General features: G+C 43.1%; 1 protein-coding gene and 1 pseudogene across 2 annotated transcripts in view; both read right to left on the bottom strand.

The window, feature by feature from the left end:
- The window catches only part of RAB3C (RAB3C, member RAS oncogene family), a 134,551-nt gene that overhangs the window by 53,767 nt on the left and 56,217 nt on the right, over positions 1–24,567 (bottom strand). The window contains exon 3 of the mRNA XM_081943362.1: positions 4,770–4,888. Within this exon, the coding sequence (XP_081799488.1) occupies positions 4,770–4,888 (119 nt within the window). The remainder of the gene's footprint in view (positions 1–4,769; positions 4,889–24,567) is intronic.
- On the bottom strand, positions 15,525–16,688 carry LOC309386752 (solute carrier family 25 member 32-like; annotated as a pseudogene). The gene has a single exon. The product of its transcript is annotated as a solute carrier family 25 member 32-like (transcript).

Below are 24,567 nucleotides of genomic sequence, written 5' to 3'. Positions count from 1 at the left end.
TGGGGGTGGAGAATGGTCAGGGTGGGCATGGCCAACTCGACATCACTCATGTCAGGGGCACCTGTGGTGGCCAAGTGCTAAGACAGGACTTCCCTCAGGCCCTCCCTCCCTCTCATTATAATCTCCTTCCTTCCTTCCTTCCTTCCTTCCTTCCTTCCTTCCTTCCTTCCTTCCTTCCTTCCTTCCTTTCCTCTTCATTCTCTTTTCTTCTTCCTGTCCTCTCTTTCCTTATTTTTCCCTCCTTGCTCTCTTCCCATCTTTTCTTCTTTTTCGGTGTCTTTCCTCTTTTCCTTTCTCCTTTCTTGTCCCTTCTTGCATGCTCAAGAGGAACAAGAGGGGAAACATTTCTCCTTTTGTTTTGTTTTTAGTTTGTTTTGCTAGCCTTCTGCCAGCAAAAACAGAGCCCGTGTTTGGCCACAACAGCCCCCATTCCTAGAGAAAAGAGAGCTGGGGTGTGTGTGTGTTTTCGCTGGCCGAAGGTTGCAGGAGGCCATCAGGGCCAAAAACAGGGCTTGAGAGGGCCATATGAGGCCCCACTGAGCTCTGTTTTCACTGGCAGAGGCCCCATGGGTCAGTGCTTTGCTGTTTCCACAGGCCAGATTTAAGCACCCCATGGGCCCACCGGCCTTTGGTTTGACACCCCTGTTCTAGATTTTCTGGACCAATTTTTAGGTTGGTCGAGATTAGATTAGGTTACTTCCAAGGTTTTCTTTTTTAAAAAACCACGATTCCATGCTCTTTGAATAAGATATCTCAGAGGAAAAAATAAGGACCTCTTCAAAGGGCTATGATGGTTTTTTCCAGGTTTTCCACAATCATGGTGTGCAGCATGATAGCCTACCTTGTTGCTCTGTACCAGTGAAGCATTGGATTCAATTCTATAAATAATCAATGGGCAGCAAGGATGTAAATCTTAAAATATTAACGGAACAGAATGTTCTGCGAATGATAGTTACAAAGCTAAGAGTGCTCTTTTCCCAGCATAGGAAAATGTCTTCCAGGGTCTTCCATGCTTTTAATAAAATTAAAGAAAGGGTATCTATTAAATCAAAGGACAAGTTTTAAATATTGTCATATGCAAACTAAGTTTGAAATGTGGAAGATAGTTTGGGAAGTAGAATGACGAGAAGGAGCTGGGTGGTTGTTGTTAGTTGTGAAGTCGTGTCCAATCCATTGTGACCCCATGGACAATGTTCCTCCAGGCCTTCTTGTCCTCTGCCATCCACTGGAGTCCATTTAAGCTCACACTTACTGCTTTCTTGACTCTATCCAGCCACCTCATTCTCTATCGTCCCTTTCTTCTTTTGTCCTCAATCTTACCCACAATTAAGCTCTTCTTCAGTGAGTCCTTCCTTCTCATTTGGTGGCCAAAGTATTTGAGTTTCATCTTCAGGATCTGGCCTTCTGAAGAGCAGTCAGGGTTGATCTCCTCTAGGACTGACCGGTTTGATCTCCTTGCAGTCCAAGGGACTCACAGGAGTCTTCTCCAGCATCATAGTTCAAAGGCCTCAATTCTTTGGAGCTCAGCCTTTCTTATGGTCCAACCTTCACAGCCATACATTGCAACTGGGGAAACCATAGCTTTCACTATACACACTTTTGTCGGCAGGGAGATATCTCTGCTTTTTAGTATGCTGTCTAGATTTGCCACAGCTTTCCTCCCCAGGAGCAAGTGTCTTTTAATTTCTTGGTTGCAGTCTCCATCTGCAATGATCTTGGAGCCCAGGAAAATAAAATCTGTCACTACCTCCATTTCTTCCCCATCTATTTGCCAGGAATTGAGAGGCTGGATGGATTAGAAAGTTCCTATTTTAAACCTTGCTTTTGTAACATCTCTTCTAAATGATAGTAGCTACAATGTTGCTGTTGGAAAGTTGACAAATAAAGCTGGATTTATAGCACCTGAACTAGACAGTATCCTACAGTGCTGAGCCAAAGGTGGGATCTCTGGTATTTGAAGCATGCAAGTCTTAAAGCTGTCAAATTACAAGATCCTTGCACCCCTAATCCTTTAGGAAAAAAACCCCAGGGGTATTCAAACTTGACAGCTTTAAGACTTGTGGTCTTCAACTCCCAGAATTCCTCCTCTCACTCTTCATCTTGATGATGTGCAGACGGGCAGGGGGAGGGAGCTGGAACCGGTTCTAAACGGCACTGTAGATTTGTGGAACCTCTTCTATAGAAGAGATTAGAACTGGCAGGAAACCACCTCTGCACCAGGCTCAAGGTTGACTCAGCCTTCCATCCTTCCGAGGTGGGTAAAATGAGGACCCAGATTGTTGGGGCAATATACTGACTCTGTAAACTGCTTAGAGAGCCCTGTCAAGCAGTATGTAAGTCTAGTGCTATTGCTATAAATGCACTGCAGCAAGTCATAAAACTAAAAAAAAGAAAAGAAAATAGAAGAAATTACAGTATTAAAATAATACTGTAGTTATGGGACTTTTCAAAACTTACAATACAGACATGGGATTTAAAAACTATAATTTAATATATGAAGGGTCTGAATTCCCCACAAGAATGAAAACAATCTTTTCATTATTTGATATATTTATAAGAAATGCAATAAAAAAGTAAAAAAGCTTCAATTGTACATAACAAACTTATGAAAATATGATGAAACCAGAATGTTTTTGATCAAAGACTTATGCACTTTGAACTAGAAAACAAATACGAGAAATTAACATCATATATAATACCTGCAGCAAGATTACCGTACCAGATGTACAAAGATAGAAGAACAGTGAAATATCCACAGTGGAAGACTGCATTATAAAACTGATGGAATTGACAGGAATGATGAAATTGACCAGCATGGTCGGAGGAGAAATGATATAGACCTTTTGAAAGACTGGAAACCTCATATGGACTTTTTGTTGAAAGAAGGAAAGACTGCATTGATTGCATTGATACGAATTTGAGTTGGGGAGGCTTAAAAGGGAGGAGGAAGAAAAAAGGAGGGAAGGGAAATAACAAAATCACTATCAATCAAAGGCAGTTGCACTTGGAACAGCTTACATCCTTCAAAGATACATTCAACATTATCAAACAACAACATCTGCCTTATCCCAAGTCCTTGCGGAGGACTCAACACATGGATTAAAAATGCCAAATCCAGTCTAAACATCTGGCCTATTGTGTAACATACCATAACAATAACAGTGTACATTAAGAGCTAGCAATGACTGATGAAGAAAGAGTTCTTGGAGTAGTGGCAAATAATTCAATTAAGGTATTGACACGGTATACATTCATTGCAAAAAAAAAGGTGAACAGCATGTTAGACATAAAAGAAATGGGACTGAAAATAGTCCCATAATATCATGATGCCCTTCTATAAATCAATGGCATGAGAGAGTATCTGGTTTGTGCACAATGTGAACATTTCTGGTCATGACATCTCAAAAAGGATATAAGGGCACTAGAGAAGGTCAGGAAGCAACTAAGTTGGTGAAGCAATTGGAGAGCTTCCCCATGTGGAAACGTAACATTTAGAGTTTTTTAATCTAGAAAGAAGGTGAATTAGATGGGACATGATGAAGGTATACAAACTTGTGTATGGTGTAGACTTAGTTTGGTGTAATGGTTAAGGCATACTGCTAGAAAGCCAGAGATGGTTAAGTTCAAGTCCTGTCTTAGCCATGAAAGCCAATGGGTGACCTTAGGCCATTCACTCTCTCCCAGCCCTACTCACTTCGCAGGGTTGTTGTCGTGGCAAAAATAGGAGGAGGAAGATGTGTTGGATCTGTTCACCACCTTGAGCTATTTGTAAAAATAATAAAGGATGGATTAAAAAAAAACAACCAAAGTGGACAAGGAAAAGCTATTTCCCTCTTCCCAAAGAACCAGAACTCAGTGAAACAGAATCTTGGGAGAATCAGGACAAAATGATTTTTTTTCAATGTAAAATGCACAATTAAACTTTTGTACTTAAACTATAAGATGTGGTACTGGCTATCTGGCTTTAAAAAAAGGAGTAGCACCAATTCATGAAAGTCATGGGGATCAAGGTCTATTAGCTGTGATGGCACTGCGACTACCTTTGAAGATTTGCTGGAAGGCTAGTGGGCTTCCTTATGTAGTTGGTTGGCTGCTGTGAGAACACACCACTGGATTAGAATAGAGTAGAGTAGAGTAGAGTAGAGTAGAATAGAATAGAATAGAATAGAATAGAATAAATAGAGTTGGAATGGACTTTGGAGGGCTTCTAATCCAACCCAGGGAGGAAACCCTATACCATTTCGGACAAATGGTTATCCAATCTCTTCTTAAAAACTTCCAGTGTTGGAGCATTCACAACTTCTGGAGGCAAGTTGCTCCACTGATTAATTGTTCTAACTTTCAGGAAATTTGTCCTTAGTTCTAAGTTGCTTCTCTCCTTGATTAGTTTCCCCCCTTTGCTTCTTGTCCTACCCTCAGGTGTTTTGGAGAATAGCTTGACTGCCTCTTCTTTGTGGCAGCTCCTGAGATATTGGAACACTGCTATCATGTCACCCCTAGACTAGATGAGTCAAATGTCCAATCCAGCAGAGCACTTCTTATGTTGTTTTGAAGACATTTGAATTTGTCACTAATGAGGAAGGGAAACTTTTAAAGTTTTGTAGTTGGCATGAGGCACAGCTTAATCCAGAATAAATAATTCTCAAATTCAGATTCATGCTAATAAGAAAGCCACCTTTAGCCAACTCTTATAACAACAAGAGTCAAAATGAGGTTGTCAGGTCAACTATCCTTTATTTCCAATGGATTCCTAAATATATTTTACTTACCAGTCTTGTACAGCATTGAAAGATTCTTCATTGGTGATGTCATACATTAAAATGAAGCCCATAGCGCCCCGATAGTAGGCCGTAGTAATTGTCCTATATCTCTCTTGACCTGCTGTATCCTAAAACCATGAAATATCAATAGTTAATATCGAATAATAAGCAGTGAAATTCAACACGTACATCAGCCCCATACTGATGGCATTTCAAAATATTATTTTCAACAAAAATAACATTTCAGGAGACCAAACACTATTTGATAGTTATATGTACGGTATATCTAGGCAAAAGCTGGAACTAAGTTACTTCAGATCAAGAATCTTGAAGTCGTTGTTAGCTTCCATTGCTTCAACTGTGATTTATTTTCATCCGATAAGTAAGTGGTGAGTCTCAATATGAAACGATAAGACCAAAGATACTCAAATGCATATGAGAAAATAAGCCTTCAGCCATCTTCATCTGACAACATATTTGATGTTGACTGCATTTGGGGGCAAATGACAAATTATATTAGAGCCACGGCAGAGACATTTGCTTCTCCATTGCAAGCTCTCCTGGAGGGCAGATTTCATCACAGAAATATCAAGAGGCGAACGTATGTGATATCTTTTCCTTGAGAGTTGTTTTCTCCCTGATTAAAGTTGCTTTTATTCTTCTGGTAGGTCTGGCTAAGTGTAAATGGAAAAATCATATGGGAAGAATAACATTTAGTAGAACTTTCTTACAACTTCTGTGCATGTGGCATTTGTTCTGCTCCAGCTTGATACAGGTAGTTTGCAACTTACAATCACAACTGAGCCCAACATTTCTATTGTTAAGTGACTTTTACTCCATTTTATGACTTTTCTTGCCACAGGTGTTAAGGGAATCACTTAAGCAGTTGTTAAGTCAGTAACACGGTTGTTACGTGAATCGGGCCTCCTCATTGACTACTTGTCAGAAAGTCGCAGAAAGTGACCCTGAGACACTGCGACTGTCATACATATGAGACAGTTGCCAAGCATCTGAATTTTGACCACAGAGATACTGTGATGGTCATAAGTGTGAAAATGGTTCATAAGTCACTTTTTTCAGGGCCGTTGTAACTTTGAATGGTCACTTTAATAAACTGTTATAAGTTGAGGACTACCTGTTCTTAATTCATTTCTCTTTTGTTTTCAAAATCTTGGGCTCCGCTGAATTTGGATGTGGAACATTATTCCCATTGAGTGGAATTCCTATCCCCCAGCTTTGGAGCATCGTGTTATTTTGTCACTAGTCACATTTCTTTTAATTTCTGTTCAGAAGGATGATACAGTGATGCCTGCAAGCACTCTATATAAAGCCCCAAGGAGTATGATGAGTGGCCATAGTTGGATGCTGTTTTATGCTGTCATGCTAGTTGGTGAGAGGAATCATTGGTTAGTTGGAGGTTCTCATGTGATGAGATAAATCACTGATTGACCTGATTACAACATACAAACTTTAGATGCTGTTATAGAAGGTATCTTAGCTACAGTTCACACTTTCTAGAATTTCTTTTTACCTAAAGAGGCCAGTTAAATTTTATTATAAAGTACTGTATGGGAAGCTGTGTGTTTGCACCCATGGCTATGTTGCTGGAGGAGGAAGGAATTGTAATCCAAACAGCTGGATGGTGCAGAATAAACAAATAACTTTTGTTTGTCTTCAGGCAGTTTTGTCTAACTACAGTTTTAACTGGTTACAAAACAAAGACTTTCCCAAAATGCAGCATTGCTTATATAAATCTGTTAAATAGGCTTTACATTAATTTTTCCCTGATGCACATTTAAATAGGTTTTACAGATTATATATCTCCTCTGTCCCAATTATTGCATTCATATTCATGAATTGTTGCTGCAACATTAAACAAATGTAACCATAAGAAGAAAATGTCCAGTGTATTGCAGAGTCCATTGTCATGAATGACACCTTCATTACAATTGATGTACATGGGGAAACGTCATAGTAGATAGTCCATACACAAGGTATTTCTGGGAAAAAATTAACCAAGTACTTAAATTTCATTTATGACAAAATGCCTTAGTGACAACTGATACATTCATAATTTATTAGAACCATGTGAAGAACTATTGTGAACATGAATGCAATTAAATATAACTTCATTTACTATGCTAACATTTCCCCATCAATTTCCCTGCTCAGTGAACTTTGTAGTCCTTTTGTTGCATGTTGTATGTCTAGTTATTATGCTAATAGACCATTCAGAATAATTAATTCCATATTTCATTTATACTTCTTACTAAAAATTAATCCTGATTTTTTTCATTAAATCTTGACATAGGTTTCTATGGAAAACCAGTGAGGTTATCAATTCAATCTTCCTTATTCATTGGTGCTAATTTACCCACTGATCAGATTATTCTAACATTGAAATGCAATGGTCCCTTTCTACTTTCAGAGTAATTTTCTAAGCAAAAAATCTAACAGCATACAATTAGCCTGACAAATATTGATAAAAACGTGCCCTATTTTCCATTATGATGTTACCATGGCAATACATCTTTTTCCTGGTTGAACGGTGAAAATGCATAAAGATTTTTGAAGGAGCTTTTTCTTTGCTTTGGCACCAGGCAGTCAGTCAGGTGTTGTAATTGTAGCTATAGATACACACCATACAGAAAGTGCATAATAAAATATCCTTTGATAATGATTGCTGTTGGGCATGTAGTGATGATTCATGTAGAAATAAAGCTAGAAGAATCTAATTTTTACCCTAAATCAGATGGTTGTTTACTCAATTGTAGGTCTTGCTGTACTAGTGAATTTGATTATAAATATACATAGGTCTACAGCTTGACAATTCGATTATAAATATCCCAGAGTCTTATTTTCTTTTGACTCCCAAAACAAGCATTTGGCCTTATTTTTGGTGAGGTCTTATTATTTTTAGGTGCAGGAGGCCCCTAAACCTCGGCCCACGGCCCGCAGATTAGCTGATCCAGAGAGGACCAGAGGTTCTGTTTCTGTTTCTGGCACACTCTTGCCAGCCCTAGCGTCACTGGGCCTGCCACGCTTTTTGCGGCTGCCACTAAGAAAAGGGGCGCAGTAGCTAGAGTTTGCAGGAGTGGCCTCCACGAAGCCGTTCCGTGTGGATGGCATGTGAGGCACATGGGGGATGTTACCCCTCTCCCCCCAGGAAATGGCAAGGACTGGTTGCACTAGAGGAGGAGCTTCCGGCGATGGCGGTCGCCTCCTGAGCTCCTAAGAACGCCATGGAGCTCCCGACCGGGTAAGGGATTGCTGCCGGCCCTCATGTCATCGGAGGGCCGAGAGTTGGACAGCTCGACCACCCTGGCTTGTTTTGGGCTCGTTTTGGCCCACCAGGGTGGTCGGGGGAGATTGGAGGAAAAGGAGGAACGGAAGGCTGTAAACGGCCGGGGAAACAGCTGGGAAGCAATGGCGGCGGCGCGCGCAGCGCAGCGCAGCATGAGGATTGCGCTGACGGCGAAAAAAGGCACCGGGGAGAAGAACGAGGCACCGGGGAGGAGAACAAGGCTGGGAGGCAATTGGGAGAGGCAGTTGGAGACGGCTGCGGCAGCGGGACGAGTGGAAAGAGTGGCGCCGCTGCCAGGGACTCCTCTGTGGTATTCTGCCGTATCCTGGCTGCTCCCATGCCCCCCCCGGGTCTTGCCGGCGCCAGCAGAGGACGCCGAATGGTTATTACGATCTTGGAGAATTTTGGAGAACTTTATCCTAAACCGTGGAGAACTTTGGAGCGCCGGGTGGGGGGCCAAGGTGGAGTGTGCCCACCTGGGCGTTCTGGATGGAAACCAGGAGTGAGGGCGAAGGTATAAAACAACGGTTGGGGGTGGCCTGGAACACCGGAGGCCACTGGAGGCCCTGTTTCAGGGCCATGGATAGGCCTGAACAGTTACCTAGGCCAAGAACAACTGGGCCAAGAACGCCCCCCCCATCTGGAACCACCTTGGACTGTCTCCCACCTTTCTGTCATCTCTGCCATCTTTCACCACTTGGGGATATTCGATCATTTCCCGCCCCCCCCCCTCATCCAAGTACTAACTGGACATTGAAGCCTCGTACTTCCTATTGAGACTCTAACCCCCGTTTACCAACTTTTCAGTACTAGCACCCTTACCCCACTGGGTTTTTAACAATCTACTCGAGGTCAGACCTGCTCCGCCTGCGGGAGGCCCCTCTCTCGCAGGCATGGCCCTTGGCTCTCTCAAGGGCCTGCCTTGATGACGGGTTCATGGACCCCGAGAGGTGTAGGAACCGGAAGCTAAGGGGATTTTAAGTAAAATGTTTTTTATCTTTTTTAGGGGGTCCCAGGGTGGGGGGGAGGGTTAATCAGACCGGGAGGAGGGCCAGAGCCGGACAGACAGGTGAGTCCAGGAAGGACGGGGATGCGGTGGAGGGGGGGAATATAAAGGTCACTAAAGCAGAGGGTTGTCCTATTACAACGGTCGCGGGGAGGAGGGGATGCGAGGACAGGATAAGATCCCAAGGTTGGTTGGGAGACCGCGGCTGTTGGTTACGCCCGGTCGCTTGTACCAACCCCTGCAGTCTAGGTGGACAGGTCCTACAGAGCCAGGGCCTGCGGCTGATGCTTTGCAACGCAAGGTCTGTCACCAACAAGGCCCCCCTCATTAATGAGTTGATCTCAGAGGGGGAGCTAGACCTTGCAGGGATAACGGAGACCTGGTTGGGCCACGAGGGTGGTTTACCCCTCGTGGAAATGTGCCCACCGGGTTTCCGTGCATTCCATCAACCTCGGGCCCTGGGTAAGGGTGGAGGGGTGGCGGTGGTTATGCGGGAATGTTTAGAGCCGAGGGAGTTCACTGTCCCTCAGATACCCGGGTGTGAGTCCCTTGGTGTGAACTGGGGCCCAGGGAGGCAGTGGGGCTTGCTGATTGTATACTTGGCTCCTCGCTATGCATCAGCAGCCCTGCCCGAGCTCCTCGAGCTAATCTCAGCGACGGCAGTTGAGACTCCCAGACTTTTGGTCATGGGGGACTTCAACTTGCCGTCAACGGGAGCGGCTTCTGAGGTGGCTCGGGAGTTCATGGCTTCCATGACGGCCATGGACCTGACCCAATTAGTGCAGGGCCCCACTCACGAAGGGGGCCACACACTGGACCTCATTTTTGTATCTGAACAGTGGACGAGTGATCTGGGAATAGGGGATTTAGTCATCACGCCCCTGTCATGGTCAGACCACTCATCCCTCCGGCTGGACTTCCCTGGCGCTATCCCCCACCGCGAGGAGGCGGAACCAGACTCTATAAACTGGTACCGCCCCAGGCACCTGATGGAATCTGATAGATTCCAGACGGAGCTTGGGCCAATTCCTGTAGCCTTGTCCCGCTCCCGCTCCGAGGACCTAGTGACTGCCTGGAATAGGGCGACGACTGGGGCCTTGGACCGGGTTGCGCCTTTGCGACCTCTCCTGCGGCATCGACCCACCCGGGCTCCTTGGTTTACTGAGGAGCTTAGGGTGATGAAGCGCCACAGGAGACGTCTAGAGAGCAGGTGGAGGTCCTCACGCTCCGAATCTGACCGAACACAGGTAAGAGCCTATTTGCGGACTTACCTTGTGGCAATAAGAGCCGCCAAACGTAGACATTGTGCTGCTCTTATTGCGTCCGCGGATAACCGCCCTGCCGCCCTGTTTAGGGTGACCCGCTCCCTTTTATCGCAGGGGGCGCGGGAGACACCCTTACAGGGTAGAACAGAGGAGTTTGGAGAATATCTTCAGGACAAAATCGATCAGATCCGGAGCGGGTGGGCCTCCGTCAGTGGACCAGACGAGCTGCCAACAGCGAGTCTTGAGAGACCATTCTGGGAGGAGTTTGACTCTGTTGCCCCCGAGGATTTGGACAGGTTGCGTGGACGGCTACGACCTACCACATGTTTAACGGACCCGTGCCCCTCCTGGCTGGTACTGGCAGCCTGGGAGGTGACACGAGGCTGGCTCCTGGGCCTGGTGAACGCCTCATTGGGTGAGGGATACTTACCTACCGCCTTGAAAGAGGCGGTGGTGAGACCCTTGCTCAAGAGACCTTCGCTCGACCCAATGGAGCTAGCTAATTATCGTCCAGTCTCCAACCTCCCCTTCTTGGCGAAGGTTGTTGAGAATGTGGTGGCGCAGCAATTTCCACGACACCTAGACGAATCCGACTATCTAGACCCATGCCAGTCCGGCTTCCGACCCGGGCACAGCACTGAGACAGCCTTGGTAGCGTTGGTTGATGATCTCTGGAGGGCCAGAGATAGGGGTTGTTCCTCTATCCTGGTCCTATTAGACCTCTCGGCGGCTTTTGATACCATCGACCATGGTATCCTATTGCGCCAGTTGGAGGGGATGGGAGTCGGAGGCACCGTTTTGCGGTGGTTCGGCTCCTACCTCTCCGACCGGAAGCAATGTGTGTTGACAGGGGGGCAGAGGTCCTCCCTGAGGCCACTCACTTGTGGGGTGCCACAGGGGTCGGTCCTCTCGCCTCTCCTGTTCAATGCATATGTGAAGCCGCTGGGCGAGATCATCCGTGGTTTTGGGGTTGAGTACCATCTTTACGCTGATGATACTCAGCTGTATATTTCAACCCCAAACCACCCCAACGAGGCTGTCGAAGTGATGTCCCGGTGTTTGGAAGCTGTCGGGGTCTGGATGGGGGACAACAGACTCAAACTCAACCCCTCCAAGACTGAGTGGCTGTGGGTACCGGCGCTTCGGTTCAGCCAGCTGACTCCATTGCTGGCCATAGGGGGCGAACAGCTGTCCCCTGTGGAGCGGGCGCGCAATTTGGGCGTCCTCCTCGATGCCCGGCTGTCAATGGAGGACCATGTGGCAGCCGTGGCAAGGGGGGGCGTTCCACCAGGTTCGCCTGGTGCGCCAATTGCGCCCCCTACTGGACCGGAGTGCCCTGCGCACGGTCACTCATGCGCTGGTGACGTCTCGCCTGGACTACTGCAATGCTCTCTACATGGGGCTTCCCTTGGGACGCATCCGGAGACTGCAGCTAGTTCAGAACGCAGCCGCGCGGGTTATTATGGGAAGTACTCGTTACTCCCACGTAACACCTCTCCTGCGCGAGCTGCACTGGCTACCTGTGGCCTTTTGGGTGCGTTTCAAGGTACTGATTACCATCTTTAAAGCGCTCCATGGCATAGGACCTAGGTATCTGCAGGATCGCATCCTACCACACACGTCCCTGCGACCTATCCGCTCACACAGAGAGGGGCTCCTCCTGGTGCCGTCTGCTAGGCAATGCCAGCGGGCGACACCTAGGAGTAGATCCTTCTCTGTGATGGGCCAAACCCTCTGGAATGACCTCCCCCCAGACATTCGAACTACCACCGACCTCCGTTCCTTCCGGCAAAAGTTAAAGACTCACCTATTTCAATCACCTGGCCTGGCACTTTCTTAGTTTTACCTCCCGGGGATTTATTCATTTTAATTGGGTTTGGGGTTTTAATAAGCTTTTAATGTACTATATTTATTATTCTATATACAGTCTTGCAACCTCCTCCACCTACGTATTTAATTATTTAACTGTTTTATGTATGTATTTTATAACGCATTTTAGTGACTGTACACCGCCCCGAGTCCCTTTCGGGAGAAGGGGCGGTCTATAAATACGAATAATAAATAAATAAATACTTGCGTTTAAATATTTTAGGGGAGGGCTTATTTTCGGGGGAGGTCTTATTTTAGTGGAAGCCCAATTGGGCTTATTCTCCAGGGAGGTTTTATTTTAGGGGAAACAGGGTATATAGGACTACAGCCTGACAATTCAATCTCAAGAAAGCTTGCTTATAAGTAAAATTCCTCTCAAGACCAAAACTGCTCACAAGGCACCAGCATTCCTATCCACAATAGGTTTGTGAATCAGAAATTACTCCTTTGTTTAACAATTTGCCAATTCCAAAATATTTCAAGGTTTTGCTTAAAATCCTTAGTTAAGACAAAGTGTTTAGTCGAGATTTACTGACAGTTTTATGGCACAAGTCCCAGTTCCTCATAGTGCTAAGCAGGAAACATCAATAGCTGGGTTCATATATCATGTTTAGCCAAAGTTGAACAAACCACATTATGTCTGAGCATGTTCCTGGGATCCAGTCATGCAATTTGGGATTATTGTTTATCCCAATTCCCAAAGATTGATGCAGGAAATCAAACATTACAGCAATCTATAACAACAGATAAAATATGCTAGCTTTAGCTAAAAAAAAAAAATCCAAGGTAAGGCAGTGCTCACCCTCGACTAATAATAATCCTATTTTTACACTGATTATTTTCAGCATTAAGAAGTCTCTCATAGTGTTAAATTGGAATCTAATCTCTAATTTAAAATCCACTTCTACTTTCTGAAGAAACAGATAAGAAACTTTATCCTCTGGTTCTCAGAAATATAACCTAGGAGATGAATCTGTTTCTGTGGGATTCAAACTGAATCATACTAAAAACAGATAAGTGCTTGACTTACGACCACAACTGAGCCCAAATTTTCTGTTTCTAAGTAAGACAGTTGTTGAGTGAATCACTGCAGTTTTTAAATTAATAAAATGGTTGTTAAGTGATTCGGGCTTCCTCACTGATAGTTTGTCATAAGGTCACAATATGTGATCATATGACCTGGGACACTGTAACCGTCATAAAGATGAGTCAGTTGCCAAGCATCTGAATTTTGATCACATGACCATGGGGATGCTGCAATAGTCATAAGCGTGAAAAACAGTCATATGTCACTTTTTGATGTTGTAACTTTGAAGAGTCACTAAATGAATTGTCGTAAATCGAGGACTACATGTATTTTTCAGCATCAAAATAAACAAACTGAATTTTTTAAACTAAAAAATGTAGCAGGTTAGCCAGAAAGAGAGGTTAGTATTCTATGCAAATACTTTCCCAAGTTTTCTGCAGAGAAATATCCAGTCATTTAGCCTTCTGAGCTAGCATAATCCAAACACAACTTTATTCCCTTAATAAGGACAGTATCAAGTCTGAAAGCCATCTTTTGCATTGGGGCCTTCAGGCCGGCCACATTTACTGCTGTGGGAAATTGGGAAAATGGAGTGTAATAGATATAGTCAAAAGAATATTCCTTTCTCAGAGAGTCAAGGACATCTTGCCCTGCACCTGGAGTGGTGTGACTGGGAGGCATCTCCAGTTGGGATGGTGCCTGATTGGACCATGGGTGCTGGGCAGGGACTTGGACTTTCGTTTGGGTGGGGAAAACCTGGAAACTTTCAGATTTGGGTTTTCCCAGTTTTGCCAATATGACATCTCTAATAAAATGGAACTTTAAGGAAACTCAAGTCTTTTAGTCCAACCCCCTGCCTAGGCAGGAAACCGTATACCGTTTCAGACAAATGGCTATCCAACATCTTCTTAAAGACTTCCAGTATTGGGGCATTCACAACTTCTGGAGGCAAGCTGTTTTATCTATCTATCTATCATCTATCTATCTATCTATCTATCTATCTATCTATCTATCTATCTATCTATCTATCTATCTATCATCTATCTATCATCTATCTATCTATCTATCTATCTATCTGGATGGGGGACAACAGACTCAAACTCAACCCCTCCAAGACAGAGTGGCTGTGGCTACCGGCACCTCGGTTCAGCCAGCTGATTCCATCACTGGCCATAGGGGGCGAACAATTGCCCCCTGTAGAACGGGCGTGCAATTTGGGCGTCCTCCTAGATGCCCGGCTGTCAATGGATGATCATGTGGCAGCCGTGGCAAGGGGGGCGTTCTACCAGGTTCGCCTGGTGCACCAATTGCGCCCCCTTCTGGACCGTGATGCCCTACGCACAGTCACTCATGCACTGGTGATGTCTCGCCTGGACTACTGTAACGCTCTCTACATGGGGCTTCCCTTGGGACGCGCCCGAAGACTGCAGCTAGTCCAGAACGCAGCCGCGCGGGTAGTCATGGGGAGTACTAGGTACTCCCACGTAACACCTCTCCTGCGCGAGCTGCACTGGCTGCCTGTAGTCTTTCGGGTGCGTTTCAAGGTTCTGATTACCATCTTTAAAGCGCTCCATGGCATAGGGCCTAGTTACCTGCGGGATCGCATCCTCCCACATATATCCCTGCGGCCAATTCGCTCTCACAGGGAGGGCCTTCTCCTGGTGCCGTCCACGAGGCAATGCCAACGGGCGACACCGAGGAGTAGGGCCTTCTCTGTGATGGGCCCAACCCTCTGGAATGACCTCCCCCCCGACATTAGAACCACTACTGACCTCCGCTCCTTCCGACAGAAATTGAAGACACACCTGTTCCGACTGGCTGGTCTGGCATAATTTATAATGTCTACCTCCTGGCATACACATTTTTACTGGTTTTTAGAGGGATAGTTTTTTAAATTTAATCTTATATGACATTGGGATTTTAAATTTTATACATTTCGTTTATTTATTTAGCTGTACAGTTTGGCATATTTTATCCTCCTCTCATATACGTATTTATGTAGTTATTACTATGTTTTAATTTGTTGTATTTTGATACGGACTGTACACCGCCCCGAGTCCCTTTCGGGAGAGGGGGCGGTATATAAACGCTAATAAATAAATAATAATAATAATAATAATAATAATAATAATAATAATAATAATAATAATAATAATAATAACAATAATAATAATAATAATAATAATATCTATCTTTCTATCTATATCTATATCTATATCTATATCTATATCTATCTATCTATCTATCTATCTATCTATCTATCTATCTATCTATCATCTATCTATCTATCTATCTGAAACATACCAATTTGCGGGTGACCTTGGTCCATTTTAAAGGTATTACAAATGAAACTGACAAATATGAATCCAGAAAAAAAAAAAATGCCAGACAGGTGTTGGCATTCCTGCTTCACTGAAAGGGTGCAGAACAATATATGGAGTCAAAATTCAATCTTCATTTATTATTTAAGTCAAAGTAAAAAAAAAAGAGATACTTTTTCACATACTACAAAGGTGATACAACATGCAGGAGTGACTCGCATTGTATTGGGCATAATTCCTTTATAAAATCCACAAACTCCTTCTTTCCTCCACGTCCTATGGATGACATCAAGTACTCCAGACTATCTGTTGTGCTGATCCTGGAGACGTGCCCTCACAACCTGATACGGGTATGTGACTGCAAATATTTTGAATAATGCTGCCATGGTAATATATTTAAAGTGTTCCGTTTCATATGTGATGATCTAGTTTTATATTTATTATATTGGGATTTTAAATCTTTATAAGCCATAAAATGAAGGGCTCCATGTAAGGTTCCAAACAGACCAGGCACAAATCCCTTATATAGCCCATGTATACCTTCATGCCTGTGTATTTTAATAAGAGCATCAAACATTCCTTTGTACTGCGTCTTTGACAGGTCAGCACCAGCTTCATATTGTAAGACAAGCCCAGTCTTGGTTACACATATTGGGTTTGTAATACACAAAGTCATCACTCCAGCTTCTGCTGCTGACACTAGGTGTTCAATTGCTCCAAGGTTTTCCATCTTATTGCCTGTCTTGTAGGCTTTAATAGCGTTGTAGAAGAAAAAATACAGAGCTCAAGCGGCATCCGCACCCCAAACATTTGGAATCACTTCTTGGTACAGACCACGTAATCCTTCTTGTTTCCAGATGGTTGACAAACAATGCAAGATACCATTGTATTTTGGTCTCAGTTCCAAGCCATCACTCACTGCGAAACGGATCTTGGCCAAGTCCAGCGGGTGCAGGACCAGCGTGGAGGCAACGCTACTGCTCTCCCTGGCCAGCAAGTTCTCATAGCGCATATGCTTGAAGAAGGACTTTGCTGCCGGGCTCGAAGTAGCCAAGGGGGAAGCAGCAGAGCCCGCCAGCTTACTCGGGATGCCTGGAATGGTGGCGGAATTCATGAGAGGGAAAGAAGCAAAGGCAGCCAAGGGGACGGAGGAAAACAAAAAAAGACCCCACACGAGCCAATCAATCTATTTCTGTGTGTAGCAACAGAAAAGATTCACAGGCAGTCATAGAATGAAATGTTTTGTGTTACCGTAACCCTATAATAAAAGTAGTTGTAGGGTGTAATCTACTTTGAAGTTTGGATGCCAGCCTTGCAACTCTGAATGGTCCTCTCTGTCACTGCGTTAAATGTTTGCTAGCCGAACTGAACTGAATAATTACTAATGATTTACTGCGCATGCTTTCACACATTCCATAGACTTCTTTCCTTTTGATCTTTGTCCATCTGCCAGGAAGCTGGGAGACAAACTGCTTCTGCCAAAATGTAACAATTAGATAGATTTGTTTTATTTCTATTTTCTTATTTTTGTATTAAAGCTTGTTTTTAATTAGAACATATTTTCGGGTTTTATTTATTTTTCGCTTCTTGAAGAATATGCCTGTTTGGAAAAGCCGCGGTCTAAGCCTCATTAGTTCAGGGTGAAATCTTCCCCAGACACTCTCCCCTTCTTGCATTTATCCTCAAAAGAAGTAGGAAGGGTCATGTTTGAGATGCTTTCTCAAATTCCATTTCTGTTAGGGGCTGAGATTTCTTTTATCTGACATTGCTTGGGTTGTAGCTTTTCCCAGTTCTCAAGATTATTCTCACATTACAATACATTACACTGACCGGACTTGCTGAAATAGGAACAATGAATTCTCCCAAATAGCTAATATTGTGTTTCCCCAAAAATAAGACAGGTATTATTTTCTTGTGACCCCCAAAACAAGTGCTTGGTCTTATTTTGGGGGAGGTCTTACTATTTTTGAGGTGCAGGAGGCAGCAAGCATTATCACCTCATGGCTGCTGCTGTGTTGCAATATTTGTAGGGAGGGCTTATTTTGGGGAGAGGGCTTATTTTAGCACATCCGCTCAAAAGCCGGATTGGGCTTATTATCCGGGGAGGTCTTATTTTCAGGGAAACAGGGTATAATAGCTCTTTAGCAACCTCTGTGCTGTGTTGTTGCCTATAATGTTTCGGGATATTAGAATGGCTGTGGACAAAACATGAGGACAGGCAATTTGCTTGATCATAGAACATTTGGTACATTGGAGGTATTATTGTAAACATAATGCAGTAGTAGTACAGAATCAGGCTAGACATAGTGGTGGGATTATTAATAGGTCTACATGATAGGAATCAGAGAGGAGAAACATATTTCTTCGGTGATTGCATTAATAGAAAACCATCCCATGGATGGCCTAGCCTCCAATTATTTCAGCAATGCTTTGATACCATCTGAGCTCAACTATGTTATGAACAACTTGTACAATTCTCCAGAGATAAAATCACTCAGATTCCTGTAGGATCAGTATCACTTTGGGAAATGTTGTGTCTAGGGTGTTTATCACATTCTAATAATATATTTTTGAATAAGTTCTATTACTTGTCCCTTAAGGTAGCAGTTAAGACTCTTACAGCACTAATTATGTGTTAGATTCTTTCATGCTTTGGTTTAATAAGAGCATCAAAGAATTCCATCCTAATTTTTCTTTGCAAAATATACATTGGGGCCTCACCCCTATGGCTTAACATTGACACTGGACCTATCCATTTTGAACTTCATTTATTATCTAGCATTGAACAAAGCCTGTGAAGATGGTGGTAGCATTGTAGCTCTTAGAGGAAATGAGTTAGATATGAAGATGCTGACCCACTGAATGCATTGAGAAGCAGAACACAGAAAGTTGACTTTCTTGTAACTTCTGTCATTTTTTCAAGACTTAAGATTTTCTTAATGACAGCATCTTGTTGGAGCTCTTGTATTGTAGGAGGGAAGTGTTGCTTAGAACCACTATTTGAGGAATATGTATTATACTGGGAAGCATCTGTTCAACCAATTGAGAACTTTCTTTACTTAATAATACATGTCAACAGCAGCGAGGATTATGTTTGTACAGTACTGGAAAAATGAAGATATATCGCGAGATAAAGAGATAACCAGGAAGATACTAGATTATGCAGAAATGGATAGATTGACATTGAAAATTAAACAGAAAAAAGATGTAGAATATTATCAAACATTGAATCTATTTTATCAATGGGTTGGAATAAAGGTGTGGAGATTAAGAATGTAAATTTGTATTGTTAAGCAAATTAAATTCCCAGACAACATGATGTTTATTAAACATTAAGAAATGTATTTAATAGAAAATCAATTAAAACAAATAAAAAGAACTTTTTAAAGGTGATCTTGCAATATTCTATTTTGCATCCCATGTTATTTAATGACTTTAATGAAGTTGTTGGAGGTGATCATTTATGGCTTTGGAGATAACTGTCATCAAAATGCAGGTGAAAGCTTTACATTCATTTCCTGAAGATTCAGAATAGGTACCATCAAAATTGCCATATGTCTCCAATCTGTAAAGGCTATTTATGATAAAATGAAGCTGAAATCTGACAAGATGGAACTGTTATTGATTCTTGAGGCTGGATTTCAGGATTTAGAGTCACCCCTTCTGCAAAAATGGTTGAAGAGTAATGGCATGAATCTCTTTTCTAAATATTTAGCTACTCTCAATTATTGTTGGGCATTTAAAGGTGACATTAGTTACTTAACTTGTTCTCCACCAGATGTATGATTTTGAAGAAACAAAGAAGTGAAGCAGAGTAGAACCACAACCTGGCACAATCCTATTATTTGAGGTATTAGTTTCACGAGGACATAAACATAGTCATGTATAGATCTGACAAAAATTAAAATACTAACTTTGGGGTTGGTGGTGGAATTATATCTAAGACAAACCAGCACATAAGCGTATGGTAAGAGAAAATGTATCCTAACTGGGGCCTCTGATAGCAATAGCAATAGCACTTAAATTTAAATACCGCTTCATGGTGCTTTTACAGCCATCTCTAAGCAGTTTACAGAGTCAGCATATTGCCCCCAACAATCTGGGTCCTCATTTTACCGACCTTGGAAGGATGGAAGGCTGAGTCAACCTTGAGCCCGGTGAGATTCGATCTGCCAAACTGCAGGCAATCAGTGATCAGCAGAAGTAGCCTGCAGTACTGCACTCTAACCACTGCGCCACTGCGGCTGATCCAAAAAGAGTGGATGAAAACTGCATGTTCCAATAATGTTCCTATTATTGTCAGTACCATTAGGGAGACCAATATTAGATGGCCACATCTATGGTCATCTTTGAAATGCCCATGACAAGCTTCAGTTTTGGAAATTGCATTAATTATTTTTGATGATAAATTTATTTGAAAGCATCCACAGTTCTCAGAATTTTATGATAAACTTTAAAATTACTATGGCATGAGAAAGTCTATTTATATTCTACTGATCAGAGATTCCCTGGTATGAAGAAACAGACTAACAATAAACCTATTCAGTCATCCCTGACAGCAATTTACTCAAGTTTTGGCAGACATCAGTATCCAAAGGGTATGTCTGCTGTTAACAAAATGGCCCAATAAACATACTAAAGTCATTGACATTCCAAATTTTGGGATCCTGGAGTGAATGAGAAGATGCTTCAGTGCTTTCTGTAATGAGTGGCAACCTTAAAGAGCCCAGGTTCTTAGCAATACAAGTATATGCCCTACCTCAATATACTGACACACAGACTTAAACTGAAACATTAAGTACAAATCGTTAAGCTCCGCAAATATCTGATCTTTTTTTTTTTTCTGAAAGAATTTTATTAGTTTTTAAATTTTGGGGGGGAAAAGGGTAGGTGGATATACCCAAAAAATTTTTTGGCAGCTTCATCGTTCTAGAGGTAGGAATCTCTCCAATTCTCACAACTTTTTACAGAAAAAAAACAAAAGATAAAAGATAAGCAGAAATAGCATCTTATTATACATTGTATCAACCATGTGTTCAATCATCTCTTTTGCCACTTTCTAATATATCAACAATTAAAATGATATTCCAGATATATTTATTTTTGTGACCTGAGTCTTTCCATTATTGTTCCCTCCCCCCTGTCCCCAGGTGGAGCCACAGCCCTCCCTCCTTCATGTCTTGTGTTTTGTCGCCTTTTTCACTACTTCTTATATTTCCGTCCTCTAGAAGGGCACTATGTTTTTTAATGAAGGCCTCTGCCTCCACCACTGTGTTAATTCTAATTCAGTTTCCCTCCCAGAAGATCAGCATTCCTTCTGGCAATAACAATCTAAACCAAATTCCCTTTTTATATAATTTCTTTGACAAGGAGGAATACTTCCTCCTCTTATCTCTTATTTTTTTCGGAATTTGCTTAAGAATGGCAATTTCTTTATCTTTATATTTTAGTGGTCCCCCCCTCTGAGCCCCTAGAATCTCATCCCTCATGGTCTTCCTAAGAAATTTAACATGTACTTCCCTTGGAACATTATGTGTTCTGGCATATGCTGAATTAATCCTATAAACCAGATCCATATCCCACCACAACTTTTCTTTATCTCTTTTAATATATTCTGCTAAAATTGTACTCATAATATCCTTAAGATCTTCAACTTCTGTCTCCGGTAGGTTCTGGAATCTGAGAAAGAAGGACATTCTTTCAAGTTCTATCTTTGCCATAAAATTTTCCAATTCTATATTCCCCTTCTGGACTGCCTTAACCTCCTCCCCCAGCCCAGCTGTGCCCTCCTCTAGCACACCAATTCTCTGTTTATTTTCTGTTATTTGTTGCTGCACACTTTTAAGCTCATCTCTAAAATCTGCTACCTCCTTTTTCAACTCATTTTGTCCCTGCATAATAGCTTCAAACATTTGAGTAATAGATAAATCCTTTGAACCCTCTCCAGTCTTTTCTTGTAAAAATGATGAAATTTTTGTCTGTTGAATCGTTGGACTGGATGCAGTAGAAGTTGGTGCTGAGGCTGCTTTGCCTGTAGGTGGTTTTCTGGGCCCCATTGTCTAAATTCAGAAAGAGTAAAGATCTTTTGCAAAAGAAATGGCGTCAGTGAAGTGCGCAGCCGAGCGAGTCCAAGAAGACAGGCAAATCCAAAAGTGAAAATTAACCCTCTGTCACAGTTCCAAGTCAAGAAGTCACTCAAAAAAAAAAAGGGGGGGAAATCAAATAATCCAAATCCAGAAAGACTACATAATAGGAGAGGCTCCAAGAGTCCTTCAGTGGGGATAATATAAAGCCAGACTTTCTTCAAAGGTAGTTTCAAAAGGCAGACTTCATTTATAAGTGCGAAGAAGAAGAAGGAAGAAGGCCTTCTTGGCTCCTCCTCAGGATCAGGAGCAGAACATTAAAAACTTCCACAAAACTTTCAAAATAACTCAGCTCTTGCAGTTATGATATAAATCTTTTCACATAGTTAGTTCAAGTGGCTAATTCAATTTTTTGCTCTCTATCTCCATTCCAAGATTGAGAGACAGTCCAAATGCCGCTTTGCCTGAGAGGGGTAGAAGAAAAAAAACAACCCCCCTCCAATCTTCCTACTTCAAACAGATTGAATCCACAACTTGTAAAAAAGCCGCTACTCATCAGTTAAAAGCAATTAAGGAGATTGGAGTGAATTTCTCACCTCCAGCACTTCAGCCGCTGCATGTAGTTAACTCTTTCCTTCCGGAATCCATTCAGTGAAGGTGCTGATATGCACCCCCTATGCTCCCCGCCTCCTAAGGCAAAACTGGGGACCCCCCCATGGCTGCTGCCTATCCGGGGTGTTCCAGCAAGCCACCCTACGGCAGGTGATCCCTCCAAGACCCTCTGTGCTCCTAAAAGGAGCCCACTGGAGAAGCGAACAGTGGACCAACGTCCGTCGCCTTTGGAAACCGGAAGTGATTTGTCCGCAAATATCTGATCTTAAGTGTGAGTGTTATAACAAAAAGGACAACTAAATGATAGCAAGCATTAGCAAATCACTGGCTATGAAGCTACAGCTAGCTTCCATCAAAATTCCAACGGTGAATATGTTTAATTGCTATATTTTAAAACAATTATCCTGAGTTTCTACTTTCAAGGAGGTTTATATTCTCTTCTAAATAAACAAGAAGTAGAGTGAGATACACATACATATGTAGTATGTAGATCACAGGTGGTTTGCTAAGTTGTGGGGATATGTCTTGTAGAGGTGTACAAAGAAAGATTCAGGTCAGCCCTGTCGCTCTGAAGCTGTAATAAAAAGCGGTTAACCAAGCAAATCAAAGCAAAGAGGAAGCCCCTCAGTTGACTAGGAACAGGGCACCACTTTCCTTTGTGAGGTGTTACTTTGATGGGATGTTCCATTATGAATTGTCACAGAAGCCCTAACTGTTTATTTATGAGAGAATGCAGCTCTTGAAGAAAAGAAAGCTGTTCTGAGTAGCCAGATGGGGCACAAGCAGGGGCCAGCTGCTACGGGTTCAGAAGAACCTGTAGCTAACATTATGGCCAGTTTGGAGAACCTCCAAATCCCACCCCTCACTGGCCCTGCCCACCCTCCCAGGAGTCTCCACATGGCCCATTTTGGATGAGAAGTAAGTGCTGGGCCCACGCGGAGGGTTGGGGAGGGGGAAAAACAGGATTCCTGGAAGCTCCCAAGGGCCTCCGGAGCTCAGGGGAGGCAGTTTTTGCCCTCCCAGAGGCTCGAGGAAAGCCTCCAGAGCCTGGGGAAAGCAAAAATGCCCTGCCCTCCATGGTATAGAAGGCTGACTACGCCACGCCCACCATGGCCACACCCATCCAGCAACCATGCAGAGAACCCATTGCTGAAATTTTTGAAGCCCACCCCTGGGCACAAGTGTTACAAGACCAGTCAGCTCTCAATGAAGAATAGTGGTTGAATGTCCTAGATTCATTTAATCGACTCAGCAGACGGATGGAACAAGGAAAAACCTTCAATTTTATTTTCCTCCCAAACAGAGGAGTAAAAGTGTAATCTTTTGCATTTGAAAGAACTCAGTATACACATGCATCTATGTAACTTTTGGCTGAAATTCCTTGTCCAGAGACAAGTGTTTGTGACTGTACAAAATGATGAGAATATTTGTAGCTTGGACTTGAACTATTCCTGTGGCCCCCAGAGAACACCAAGGATTCTACAGTTGCTCACAGTGTATAGAAGCCCAGAGGCTACTCAAACGACCTCCATGCCCTTTGCAGTGATCTAGAAATAGCTTGGTTGGAAGCGTTCTGGGGGTGGTGGATACCACTCCTGAATCTGAAATATACTGAGAAGTTTACAATATCTTTCTCCCTCAAAATGCCTGAAAGGATTGCAATTTTCTAATGTTTCAGTGTAAGGAGGTGATTGCCAACAAGTTCTAGAGCTACTTAGATGAAGAAATGTGTTCTCCCAAAAAATACATAGACATTACTGTATGTTTAATTTTTCAGCCCTTTAAATCAGGGGTGAAATCCAGCAGGTTCTGACAGGTTCTGGAGAACCAGATATGGAAATTTTGAGTAGTTTGGAGCAGTGATGTGCGGTGAGGTTTATGGCTGGTGAGGCTGGTGATGTCATCAGCGCGAGCCGCGGTCCCCTTCATGTTGACTCAGGAAGGAGGGGAATGGGACCACGTGTGCAGGAGGCTAACGCTGAGGAGCCTCCTGCACACGTGGTCCCATTCCCCTCCTTCCTGAGTGATTGATGATTTTATTTTTAAAAAAGGCCATCCTAAAAAGCTGGGGGGGGGGAAGAGACTTGTAAAGGATTAGTCATATAACCTGAATGCCAAGCTGAGTTAAGCACTCTATATTAAACACCCCAATGACCTCATATTGGAGATAGACCAGGCAACCCCGGGTTCCGACATTAATTTAACCATCTGAATGTATGGAGAAGGCTGGCTCCTGACCTCTCTGAAACTGGATTACCACGGAATTAAAAAAACCGCTTTCCTCCCAAAAACCCCTTCTGCGCCAGCCGACATTAAAAAC

Source organism: Natrix helvetica, assembly GCF_964273705.1.
Source record: "Natrix helvetica genome assembly, chromosome: 2".
NCBI classification, from domain to species: Eukaryota; Metazoa; Chordata; class Lepidosauria; order Squamata; family Natricidae; genus Natrix; species Natrix helvetica.
This window is presented reverse-complemented; position numbering and strand designations above follow the sequence as displayed.